Source organism: Calonectris borealis, chromosome W, assembly GCF_964195595.1.
Source record: "Calonectris borealis chromosome W, bCalBor7.hap1.2, whole genome shotgun sequence".
NCBI classification, from domain to species: Eukaryota; Metazoa; Chordata; class Aves; order Procellariiformes; family Procellariidae; genus Calonectris; species Calonectris borealis.
The window spans coordinates 2,448,041-2,460,690 of record NC_134351.1 but is presented as its reverse complement, the minus strand read 5'-3'; the positions used below and the strand labels follow the sequence as shown (position 1 = coordinate 2,460,690).

The following is a 12,650-nucleotide window of genomic DNA, read 5'->3' as shown; positions in this document are numbered from 1 at the left end:
AGCTCATAACTCTTTGCCTATTAAATTACTCATTACAGCCAGAAGTCCTTCCTCCTTCAGATAACAATAGATAATAATCCAAGTACTTCTTAACGCTACACATCTTTGAATAAAATTAATTTATTTGATCTCTAAGATGTTTCAGGTCTTCAATCATTCTTGTAGATCTTTGCTGAATCAATTCAAATGTGTGGACAACTGCAATGAGAATGATTTTGCCCTAGTGCTCTTACTATCATATACAAATGTGTTAACTCTTCTTTGACTTGACATATTCATACTTATACACTGAAAAATCATTTTCTCCTATTTTCCCTGAGACATGGCATTACAAACTATTCTTAAATTGGGTGTTCGCCATTCTCCTTTTCCAGCTCGCTCTTTCCAAATTCAGGGCCATCTTCCCGTAAGCATAAATGACATCTCTGCTTTTCAACAGTTCAGTAACCCAGGTTAGCAGGCAGGCATTATTTCTCTGAAAGGAAAATAAAGCTTTAAGTTCACATCAGGCAGTTGATGCATCACCAACTACGAACTTATTTTTGAAGCTCTTGGTTCCTTGGCGGTTGAATTAGTATTTGCCATCAGCTGGAGGAATATACATTTGAACCATTGTTGCACAAGCGTACTGGAAACAAATGTACAGAGGTGCAGTGGAAAACAGGCAGAAATTTGTCAGAAAATAGTTAGTTGCTGATGGCCTGTCCAGCTGTGCGGATGCTGAGCGCTCACCCGTATCCACGCCGTGTCCCCATCCTTCACAGAGGGGGAGCCGGCAGGATGATGGGATAAATCACACTGCCCCATGCAGGTTTTTCCTACGACTATAGCCAGAGAGAGTGTGCGATTAAAGGAACTTTTAAGATGGAACACCCACCTCCCCCTCCCGAGTCAGAAGCATTTGTTTTATTTAAAGCTACGGGTGCCAGACCATCTCATTAATGCCTCGTGAGGCATCTTCGTAAGACCATGTGTTGAATGGCTATCAGTCCCATTTAAGGATTAAAGTATATTTATTAGAATGGATATAGCAAAGTTTAGTGGTATAAAATGAGGTATGGATTATAGTATGTATGACAAGCAGAGCCTTAACGTAAAATATTATTTTTTTAAATAATATCTAAATCTTTTCTTCTTCCCCTTAGGCATCCTTGTGAAAAGGGGTGCCGCCGAGGAAGGAATACTCTGCTCTGTCTGTATATAATATATGTTCTGAAATGCACTTTAATAAAAAAAAGCCAGAGAAATTGTGGGATGTTCTTGTTTATTTCTGGCCAAGTTTGTAACAAACAAGTGAATTCAAGTAGTTGGTCTCACTGCAGGGAGCCTGCTGACTGGCTGTTTAAAGGGCTTACTAATAGGTCTGTCAAAAATGGGAAGAAATGAACAGATGCATTTGGTTTTCCTCTCCCCAGGGGACCTCTGAAGTGCCACCTGGATTAGCTGCACGGTTGTGATTAGATTATAAACTAGGTGTAAAAGCTGCACACTTCTCTTTCCAACGAGAAATACGTGATGTAACCTATTCTGATTTAGACACTAACGGCCGTATTTCCCATTTCTTTCTGCTTTTCTTCCCTTTCAGTGCCCAGTGCGATGCCTCAGAACGTCTCCTTGGAAGTGGTTAACTCCAGGGTAAGTCTGCCGCGCGCTCAGCACCTCGTGGCCTGCGATCGCGGGTATTTGTGTAGCTATCCCTGCTTTGTGTGGCTTTTTCGTGTACAAAGACACCCAATCTGCCCCTCGCATAAGGCTCCCTTCACTTGTCCGGGAGTTAAAATAAGAACTGGAACACCCCCAAAAAAATATTTTAGAGAGAAGCAGTGATTTTTCCAAAGAGGCTTCAGCAGCAGTAGTGTCACTTAAACTTAGGTGAACGAGCAGAAACTGTTTCCTGATTGCAGATTAACATCTGCAATAAACATAACTGCACTTTGATTAAATGGAACAATCTCGGGGAGTAATGAGAAGCAGAGCTGTTCCTGGGGGAAAGGAGGTGTGGGAAAGAAATACTTTATTGGTAGGTTATACGCATCACGTGCAGGTAGGTCTGTTGTCATCTTGCTTATATATTCCAACAAATACATTTCTGTTTTCGTCTGAAAGGTGCATTTCTTTCTCTTAAATCCGCTACTTCCTTCTTTAAAAAGTCTAGCATTTCCATATCGCTGCTGAAGTAGTTGATATTCTTTTGTAATATAACATTGTACATAATAGGTGTTAATTAAGCTTACTACTTGTTGGGTGCTATTTCTGAATATGTTCTGAAAAAATTTTGAGATTGTTTATTTTCTTTTTATTCATTCCTTCTATTTACTGGAACTACATAAGCTTTCATTCTGTAGCTGATTTCGGTGATAGGCCCATCGGGACATGGAAAAGCTCACACTTCAGAGCGTGAAAGAAAGGCACAAAAAAACCCACCCGTAGCATCATGTCAGGCTGTCCCCTTGGATCTTCGGAGATTTCTATTTGCACAGCCACCAAGGAGCAGGAGCCCCAGGCTCACTGAGGAGGATAAACTGCAGTTTAGGGAACATTTATATAATCTCTGATTTGCTGGGAACACTGAGTACCTGTCAGTTTGATCTTTCTCTTCTACTGCTCATTTTCATGACATCAAATGTATATTCTGATTTTTTTTTTTTCCTTAATGCACCCAGCTCCAGTTACTTTTAAATTCCTCTTACGTGTAGCGCCCAAAGGGCATTGATGTCTTGGCACATCTTGTTCCAAACCTTTGTGTTTACCTTTTCTTGCTTATTCTCAAGGTAAAATGTCAGAGAGCAGCTGATCACGTTTTGTGACCTTTTGTGGTGATCATTTACATTTAAAGTACTTAGAACCAAAATAGAAAACAAGCTGCAGGGTACAATGCTGCATGGGATGGTGCGCGGATGCTCCTACCCCGAGCTGTATTATTGCATTGGTGGTACTTACAGATGGAGGTAGTTTATACAGATGGGATAAGAAAGAATGGGCTGTGTAAATCTTGCCCCTATCATCAGAGGTCATCAGTATGTTCCTAATCACAGAGTACTAAATGTTGGAAGTCTTGATGAGATGCTAATTTGCAGATATAAGTGCTGTATTGGACAAAGGTGGATTTACATGTTAATCTGAGCGTTTGGCTGAACTGCATTGCGTGATAGGCAAAAGAAATGTGTCTCGGTCCTCCTCTACGTGACCAAGCGTGAGTGCTGGAGAACTGCACCAACTTCTCCATCGCCCATAGGTGGAGGCAAGGGTGGCCGTGGGCAGCCGAGTCTGCCTTTACCTCCTCTCCAAAACACGTCATCTGCGCAGAGGGAGATCTGAGACCTTCCAAAGCGTCCCTCTGGCGATGCAGAGTATCAGCTTCTAAGCTGGTGTGACATAATAACTGCATAAAAAGATATTTTAAGGGTGTGTGTATGAAATGGGGATCTTTATCAGAGAGAAAAAGAGATGTGGAACCATTTGGGACTCTTTTGGGCTGTATCCTATAGGTAACACGGACATAGGAAATACAGATACCCACGTATTCCAGCAAATCTTGATAAAGCTTGAATAGAATTTAAATATTTACATCTAGGGGATTTGGAACAACAAATACAGAAATGAACTAGACTCACTAAATCTTAAGGAATAAAAAGCTTTTTCAAGCAGAAGAATCAGTCTCAAAGACCATGCCCCAAAATACCGTTGCCCCATTCTTTTGCGGTACAACTCCTGTGGCATTGGTGGTTGAGGCACAGCGAACCTGCTATTGTCGTAGAGAGCTGTATGCAGTCTCCCGCTCTTGTAAAAGGCTTCAATAACCCAGAATGTTGTATTTCTGCAACCTGTTTTTTATCATGTTCTTGCTTTTCTTCTGTCTTGGCAGCATTCAGAATTAATTTGATTAAACGCTTATAATTCACAAACTGATTAAATCAAAGCAAATAACTAAATAACCCTCATAGTTTGCTAACTGGATTTGAGTGGTGCACAGAAGAGCCCAAAGGCTGGCCTTGGCAGTTCCCAGAATTGTTTAAAATTTTATCTCTAGTTTAATAAGATTTCTCTCTTTATGCTATTTTTCTTTGGCGGTGGCAGATCTATTAATTTAATAACATAACGAAGATGGCCAGCAAATGGAAGATGCTTGATATGAATTACTATTATCATGATTATTGCTTAATATTGATGGTGTTCTGTGACTGGAGACCTCGGTCAGATCCGAATTGATAATGGTGAGGACTGTGACAGAAATCCCTGCCTAAAAGAGATTTCACTGTAAAATGCAACACAGAAGCAGCTGAGACAAGCGGGCAATTCGCTCTCAGAAGCTGGCAAAATGCATAGGGTGCTTGCGCGGAGTTTTAATTAGAGATAGATGATCAACGCTGGCTGGTTTTGAGAAATAACCACAACTGGCCTCTTGGTAGTAAATGACCAAGAGTTAATTTAATGAAAAATTTTTATCGTAAAACTTTCTGCATAATTTGAGGTTGTTCTGGATTTTCTTCTCGTGTAAGGTAATCACGTGCAGGGTCTAGAGAGCGCACGGGAGGGGGACGTACCTGTGTGTGTACGAATGGCTGTGTTGGCCTTAAATTTAACACGAAAACTGAAAACAGCCTTTTTTTGTCCTTGCTTTTTCATAACGTGGATTGTTTCTAATAAGAAATAAGAGATTTATTTCAGATTTCTTTTGTTTGAAAATATCCTCCTTTGCTTAAGGAAAAAGACACGTACAATGCTTAATAGGTGAATAGAGTTTCATCCACGAAATACCTTCATCAACAGCTTCTCCTTCTGGCAGAAACAACGTGGCAATTACCAAATTTTGATCAGTAGAGGAGGTCAAAAATGGGAAACGTTTTTATAGCAGGCTTTTAAAAAACAAAAAAGTAAAAGACCTGCAATTCCAAGCTAAGCTAATTATCGAAAGTTGTATCTTTCAACAGATAACTTTTTTTTTTTTAAACTTTAACCTGTTTGGGAACAAGGAGATCTGCACTTTGCTGTAGCTGTGGGAACAAAAAAAAAAAAGATATTCTTATGTTGGGGGAGATCTGAAGGATCTAAACCCTCTGAGCTGGCATGCGATCTCTGCGCCAGCCCAGCTGTTGCTGGAGCTGGGGGCTGCGAGCTGGAAAGCTGGGGGTTTGCTCGTTTGGCCTTTCAGTTGAGGAGATGTCATTCTTCCTTTGGGCTTGTTGCTTCCACCCTTCTCAAGCACCAGCGTGAAGGCAACTGTTTGTGGCTATTTATGTATTTGTTTACTTCTTTTCTTCCTTGCTTTAAATATTGGTGTGTTTTTAATTTCTGTAATTTTTTAGACACGTGTTACTAATTAGCAGATCTGAAGCACATAAATAGCTATCAGATTTATCTAATTAAAACTGTATGTAACTTTATTTCTCCTTCCCGTTTTCAAATACAGAGAAAAGTGAAGAAATAATTGTAACTAGCTGTAGAAGCAAAATTCCTTTGGTCATACTTAGTAGTGATTTAATCCAGGGATGTAGTTCCACTTCGATGAATAGGGATTGCTTCTGGGGTAAGATTTTTCATAGGACAGTTAGGGCTCTGAGAACATAACCGGTAACATTCTCCTGGGGAAACTTAAAAGACATGTAATGAATCTGGTTTTTTGTCATTTCTTTTCTGTGTGTGTGTTTGTATCTATACATAAAAAAACCCTTCACAGTCATTATGGCCCATAATGTTTGCAGTATCATACTGCAAGTCAAAATTTGTGCTGGTTACGAGATTTTAAAGATACCTATAAATAAACTGAAGGAAGAGTTGCCTTAATCGTTAGTTCACATTAATAAAATACAGGGGTTTGTATCAAATTTAACAAAGGAGAAGGTGGCTTAAGCTAGCAATAGCCGTGGATCATAGGCTTGAATTCCACATTTGCAACGCTTTGCTGAGTGTTATCCGTAGCTCTTTCCAATGTGCATAATTGTATTGTTTAACATCTGCTGAGCAAAGCTCTCCCCTTCTTTTTGCCTGATGTGGTCAGTTATTCCTAGCAAAGTCTCTGCAGCTCTGGAGAGTGTATTTTACTGGCAGTAGGCTAGTGGGTGTCAGGACCTCCACCCTTAACAGATCGCTTAATTTCACACTAAAACACACAGGTACGTGCCTTCTGGAAATGCCCCATATTCACGGCAACTTTGACCCGCTCGCGGCTGCAAGATGTTTCTGCCGTCGGACCAAAAATTTTGGAGAGTCGAATGAGTTAAACGTGAGGCTGTGACTTGGGAGGGGTAGTGCGGGGCGAATCGCTGCCAGCCGCAGAGCAGCTAATCAAGCCCGAGCCCGGCGGACCGGGGGTTTAATCTGGCTGGCTGGCCTAAGGCTGAGCTTGACTTTGGGATCGGCCCAGACAAGGGCAGATTGTGGTCAGCGGCACGACAGCTAACTCCATGTTTAATTATGTTCAAACATCTTCACGTTTTGTAATGAAGAACAGTGCCTAAGGTGATGGGGGCTGCAGAATATCTCAGGGTAGGTAGGTGCTTCGGAGCTGGCTATACATTTTTAAATCACATTGGCTTTTTTATGTTGTTTCTCTATCCTTTTTCTAAATTATTTTATCCAAAGGATTTAGGCACTTGAAGTTAGGCATCTGGCTGCCTGCTCTCATAGGCGCTGACCTATGGGACATTTTACATTAACCTATAGTTGCCAGTCTGTGGCCAGAGAGGAGCTGCTGATGGGACCTAAAGGAAACAAGCCTCTTGTCAGGAGTTTTACATCATCCACACGTAGGCCTGCCACTCAGCTGGAAAATGTTTAGCGGTCTCCAAATCAAAGTCATCACCAAACGATCAGCTCTTTGACAGTCTGTGGAACAAAGCCATCACAATTTTTAAGCTGTCAGAGTAAAATTTTATTAAGTTTCTCCTCCTCTCCCTCTGCTTCTGGTCCCCACATTGATTTCTGCTGCTGAGAGGGATGCAGACGCGGGGAGACTTGCCTTGGGATGCTCCGTGATAGACATGAGGCGCGCGGGAGCCAGATTTTGCCACTGCAAAACCATTTTTTTTCATTGCTTGGCATCTGGGTCTGGAGGCTGGTTTGCAGTGCCGGCAAGTGATATGCTCAGCACAGCCAAAGAGCTCGACCGTCCTGTCGGATTGCATTTAGCTCAGCTACTTAAAATTGCTCTGCTACTAAATGTACATTAAAATGTGCTATAAATGCATCCTAAACCTTCAGAGGAATTGTTGCTGAGCTGTACATCATCCCTGTGGGGTGCCAGTGGCTCACTGGAGGATGAGGATGGATTGGGCCCTTTATGATAAAGCAATATCAAGAGCGAATGCTTCTTTTAAGGCTGCACAGACTGCTTGAAGTAGGTGCGATATATCCTGTTTAGTGCCTTTTATCATATGTGAAATATTTGGTTGACGTGGGAGGTATTTTTCTTCTGAGTGAGCATTATTTATAATGGTCAGACTTGGCATTGGGAAGCATTTCTTTACCAAGAGGGTGGTCAAACCCTGCACAGGCTTCCTGGAGAGGGGGTCGATGCCCCCAGCCCATCAGTGTTTAAGAGGCGTTTGGACAATGCCCTTAAAAATATGCTTTAACTTGGTCATCCCTGAGGTGCACAGGCAGTTGGACTAGGTGATCGTTGTAGGTCCCTTCCAGCTGAAATATTCCATTTCTATTCTAATTCTATTCTAATTCTGTTCTATTCTAATTCTATTCTAATTCTGTTCTATTCTAATTCTAATTCTATTCCATAATTATCCCTTATCTTGCCAATAATTTTAAAACTGCCTAAGAAAGCAGCAGGACGTGCAATGATCTGGCCCGGGGTAGAGGAGCTGTCTCCCATCCCACTGATAGGGCTGATGGGAGTCCCCCCGGCCCCGCGGGTGAGGGTTGCAAAGCACCGATGTGTCCTTCAGCTCCGGTCGTGTCAGGTGCTGAGTGCCTTTCACAGCTACGGACTTGCTAGGAGCAGAGCCCGTTCTGGACCCGAAGCACGGCAGTTGTCCAGCCTGCTGGTAGGAGCAGTTATCCCATTTTACAGACAGAAAGACTGAGACCTGAAACGCTTTTTCAAAGTGTGAAAAACTAACAGAATTACTGAGTGATGAGACACTTAGACATAATGAAACAGTTCTTCCGGCGGTACAGTTTATTTTGGGAAAAATTGAGGTAATAGAGCTGGTAGGTTATACTGTCAAACAGAGGGCACCTTCGGTACCATTCACCAACAAACACCTTCCAGCAGGGATGGCGAGTCAGTAAGTATGCAACAGCCACGAGAGCTCCGCAGCGATGACAGCCGAGTAGTAAGTTTACGTGCTTTCTTGGGCTAACCCTGTGCACAAGGCTGCCCTGTGATATTTCTGTCTGGCATTTCATGGCAAGGATGGAGGAACAGCAAGGTGGTTAAGCTGGATTTTAACATGGTATTTGCAAAGTGTGAAAAACAGAGGGGTTTATTTAGTTAGCTAATATTTGTAGAGCACTGTGGAGACAGAAGCTCTCAGATACACGTAAGTGTTGTGGCTGTAGGAAAAGATGAGCTGTGAACTGGAAATTGAGATTGGATTCCTCATAAAGGCATAGATATCAAATAAGTAGTTTAAAAGAACCAAAAAGTAAAGTCAAAATGACTGTCACCACTATTTAGAGATGTGTCCTCTAGAAACAATGTATGTAACCTTTAAATATATTACTTATGGAGAAGACCACAGAGAAAGAGCTCTTTAACCTTTAAATCTATTACTTACAGGAAAGCATAGAAACAAGCATTGAGCTTAACCTTTAAAAGGAGAAAATTTGCTGAAACTTGTAGATCAATACCTTCTAATTCTCACTTTTAATTATAGACATTTCTGAGACCAAAACTGTTTGTGGGTCATTCTCTTAGAAAATATCCCTTGAATTAATCCTGCTGCAAGATGTGTTGTTATCCAGAAAGCATTATAATCGTGCACTTCGAAATACCTGCATCACACAAGTGCAAAGAGCTATTTATCTTGAATAGTACGATGATTTTTTTTTTGTTGTCCACCTCCGACACCTCACTGCTGAGTACGTATAAACTCTCAAAGGTTATGGTGTCAAAACTGGACAGATTCATTATGTTATGGGCTTTGATTAAACCTTGTTCAAGGTGATGAATGTTCTGGCCACCTTTCCATTTAAGATAAATTTAGAGATACTATTAAGCCACTTAATGCACCCAGGCAACACACAGAGTAGGGGCTTTGGGCAGTTATTTCTTAATGATGAAGACTCGGTAGCTTTCGAACAGTGTAGCACGAGAGGTTTACCCGGAGACCAATAAAGCAAATTAATGAGCTATGACACTGATTAGTAGAGCTATATGTTCCTGGGTATCTCTGAGAGAAACAATAAAAAGACTAGGGAAGGAGAAAGACAAGGTCAGGAGGAATGGGCAGGGGAGCAGATAGCTCCTGCTGCTCTGCCCCTCTCCCTCCGACCCAAACCGAGAGGAAGGAGCTGCTGGGCTAAACGCTGGGATTTTATTTCCCATGCTCAGGACAACGTGATTTCTGCGTGTCTTTGGAACTAAACAAAGCTACCAGGTTGAAGTACCAATATCCCTTCTAACGTGAGCAGCGTGGAAAGCTTCTGAGTCAAATTTCACTGATCGCAAAGGGATATAAACAGCAGCAAAAATATGCAGCCTGCTGACCCTGGGAAGTGATGGTAACTGCTCTACCTAGAAGCTTGATATCAGGAAAATATTACTGAGGTTGTTCTCTAGCCTGCCTCTGGGCGGTGGTCCCTGGCTGCAGTGATGTGCTGTGCCGCAGGGCACCGGAGGCATCTGGGTGGTGCTGAACCGGCAGCTTGACAGCGTCTGGTGTTTCCCTCTGGACCCCTGGCCATCGCAGTTCCCAGTATTGTTGTGGTAATTCTTTACAATTCCTCATGGGCAACTTTTGAATCTTTTCCTGTATTCTGGGAGGAGGCTGTTTTGATACAGTCCATGTTTGCTAAAAGTGCACAGTATCTTTATATTGCATTTTATGTTTTTATATTTTAATTTTACAGCTATGGATTAGATGTAGTCAAGAGTCATGGTATCAAGAAGGCCCTAAATACTAAAAAACAAATATACCCTGAAGAATAGACTTCACTTCTAGATTATGAGTAAAAAATAAGTTCCAGGATATTTAAAAAAAAAAAAAAAAAATCAGTTCTTTTCCTGAATCACAAAAATGTCATTTGTTTGGGGTTGTTGTTGTTGTTCTTGAACTTCAGCACGGTTTGGTAAGGGACTGAAGAGAGCTGTCTCCAATGCTCCATGCAGTTGTACCTAACATTAACGCAGCTCATCCGGGTGAAAACTCCGCCGTTGGCATAGGACATACATAGAGCAGTGGTTTCAGTCAGAGTAAATTGGGGATTTTGCTTGAGATGTACACAGCAGCATTTTGTGATTACGAGGCTTCTAATACTAATGAGAGCTTAAAAGTTTATCTTTGGTTTAGGATGTTGCCAAACAGTGATTTTCACCCCTGGGCACTGAAGTACCGTGGCCACGCGCGTGCCCACCACAGGCTCCAAAGGAGGGAGGGTGTTTAACGCCCGTTGAACTGGGAAAGCTGTCTGCTTTGTGTTTCTACCTGGAAAAAATATTTTTGACCTGCAATATTTCCTCTGAGCAACTGAATGATGGTTTTCTTCAAAATCTAATATTTACACGGCCAGTAAAACTCCAGCCTTGAGCAGGCTTTCCCATTTCTTGTCGTTGTAAAAACTTCCGAGTTCACTCAGCCGGTTACGGCTTGGGCTGGAAAGAAGGAGCAGAAAAAAACGATACCTTAGGAAACTGCTGAGACACTAAAGAGTTGTTTGGTGCTGTGGCCACCCTTCGGTCTGTCCCGTGGCGACCTGTCTGTCTCATGCTCTTCCAGGGGCGTGCAGTTGTCAGCTCCGGCTCTGCTCTCTGCTTCACACGGACAGGGAAGGATTCAGGTCCTCCCAAAGAAAACCTTGACTTCGTGAGGCTCTTTGTGTCGTCAGAAGTTCCTCAACACCCGTAAGCAGGGTGGCACAAATGCCTCCGTCCCTGCCAGGAGATGCGTTGGGATGCTGCACGCCATTCAGTTGTTCTAGTATTTACTTTTGCTCCCTTAAGAGATCCTTACCCTTTTGCAATTAGGCAGTTAGACTGACAAAATCATTTATAATCATAACAACCAAAGCAGTGCAAATCTGTTCCTAAATATATTTCTCCTTAATTTGATGTGTTGTGGTAAACAGTTTATTCATTTATAAATACATTCCTTGAAAATTACCGGCATAACATTAGTCCCGATAAGCACAACATTGTTTTTAATATCAGACAAAGCGTCTGAACTTAGCAGCAAAAAACCCCAAAACACTAATATAAAGAAGCGATGCTTTTAGTTGAGAACTGGGAGCTGGTAGGTCTGTGTTTTAATCCGAGCTGTTTTAGGAGAAAAGGTTTAATTCTGTGGGTTTGTTCCATCTGCATATGGCAGTGCCCTACTTTCTCTTTCCGAAATTTGGAGCTTGATAATGTCCTTTTGCATTTGGGAAATTATGTAAGCATCTTCAAAATATTTTTGTCATGCTAGCTTTCTGACCCCCGTTACAATTTGGCCTTGAATTACAGATTTAAGCATCTTTCAGAATTGCGTTGGTCTTTCAAAGTGCTCATTCTGTCTCAGAGCAAAATGTTCTTTATTATTTGCCGTGATCTAGCGAGGGGCTTGCTCCTCCCAGTACATCTGTACGGAGTGCACCGTGCTTTCGTGCTGTGTCGGGGCCACAGCATTTGACCACAGACTTATCTGGTAGAAACCAGACTCTAAATGTAGCCCTCCAAGTTGGCACCATCAAAATGCTTCCACACTTGCCCCATAAGAAGCAGACATAATGCTAAGTGACCTATAGAGAGAATTGCCATCAGCCTATATATTGCGTGTAAGGGAATCATGGAGAAACGTGTTTTGTTCAGATTTCTTGAATGAGTTGGAGGAAACGACAAATTTTTCCTCGTTTGCGAGCAGACAGGAAGACAAATTACTCCCTGTAAATAATTCACTCATCTCTAATTCTGGTTCGCTCTGTTTTAATTTTGCGATACTGACAGATTTTATTCCACATTGCTTTCTTTGGTTTCCTTTGTTATTTAGTCCTCTGTGCTCTAATGCCTTTGCTGTAATTGTTTTGACTAGGGAACATCTTGCAATTAAAAGAAAAAAAGAACAGCAGGGCTGTAAAAGAGAGTAACGCTCCTGAAGAGACAAGTGAGACCGAGCATCCAAACACGGGCAAGGCCAAATGGAAACGACATGCCAGAACACAACCTGGGGCTGGTCCCGCTTGTCAGTGTTGCAACTTGATTTGCTCCTTTTTTAGATGAATCAAGGGTGTTGCCCACTGCGGGAGCAAAGGGAAATTAAGGAATGCTGTAAGGTTAATGGACAGAACTTACAGGGCATTAAACCCCCATACGGATGCTCTCAGTCAGATGTAAGGTTGTGGTTTCAGTGAACGTGAACCTCCTTCAAACACCGGCAAATGAAGGCCAATTTATTTCTGAAGGACGGCATCCACGCCAGTTTGCTCTTTAATTTACAGGTGTTAACTTCACTCTTTAAAATAATTCCTTTTACTTTCTTCTGTCATCAAACCGTAGAAAA

The 12,650-nt window shown here is 42.0% G+C and overlaps 1 protein-coding gene across 1 annotated transcript in view; it reads left to right on the top strand.

The window, feature by feature from the left end:
• The window catches only part of LOC142074710 (netrin receptor DCC), a 566,907-nt gene that overhangs the window by 424,522 nt on the left and 129,735 nt on the right, over positions 1 to 12,650 (top strand). The window contains exon 12 of the mRNA XM_075135512.1: positions 1,586 to 1,635. Coding sequence (XP_074991613.1) covers positions 1,586 to 1,635 — 50 coding nt within the window. The remainder of the gene's footprint in view (positions 1 to 1,585; positions 1,636 to 12,650) is intronic.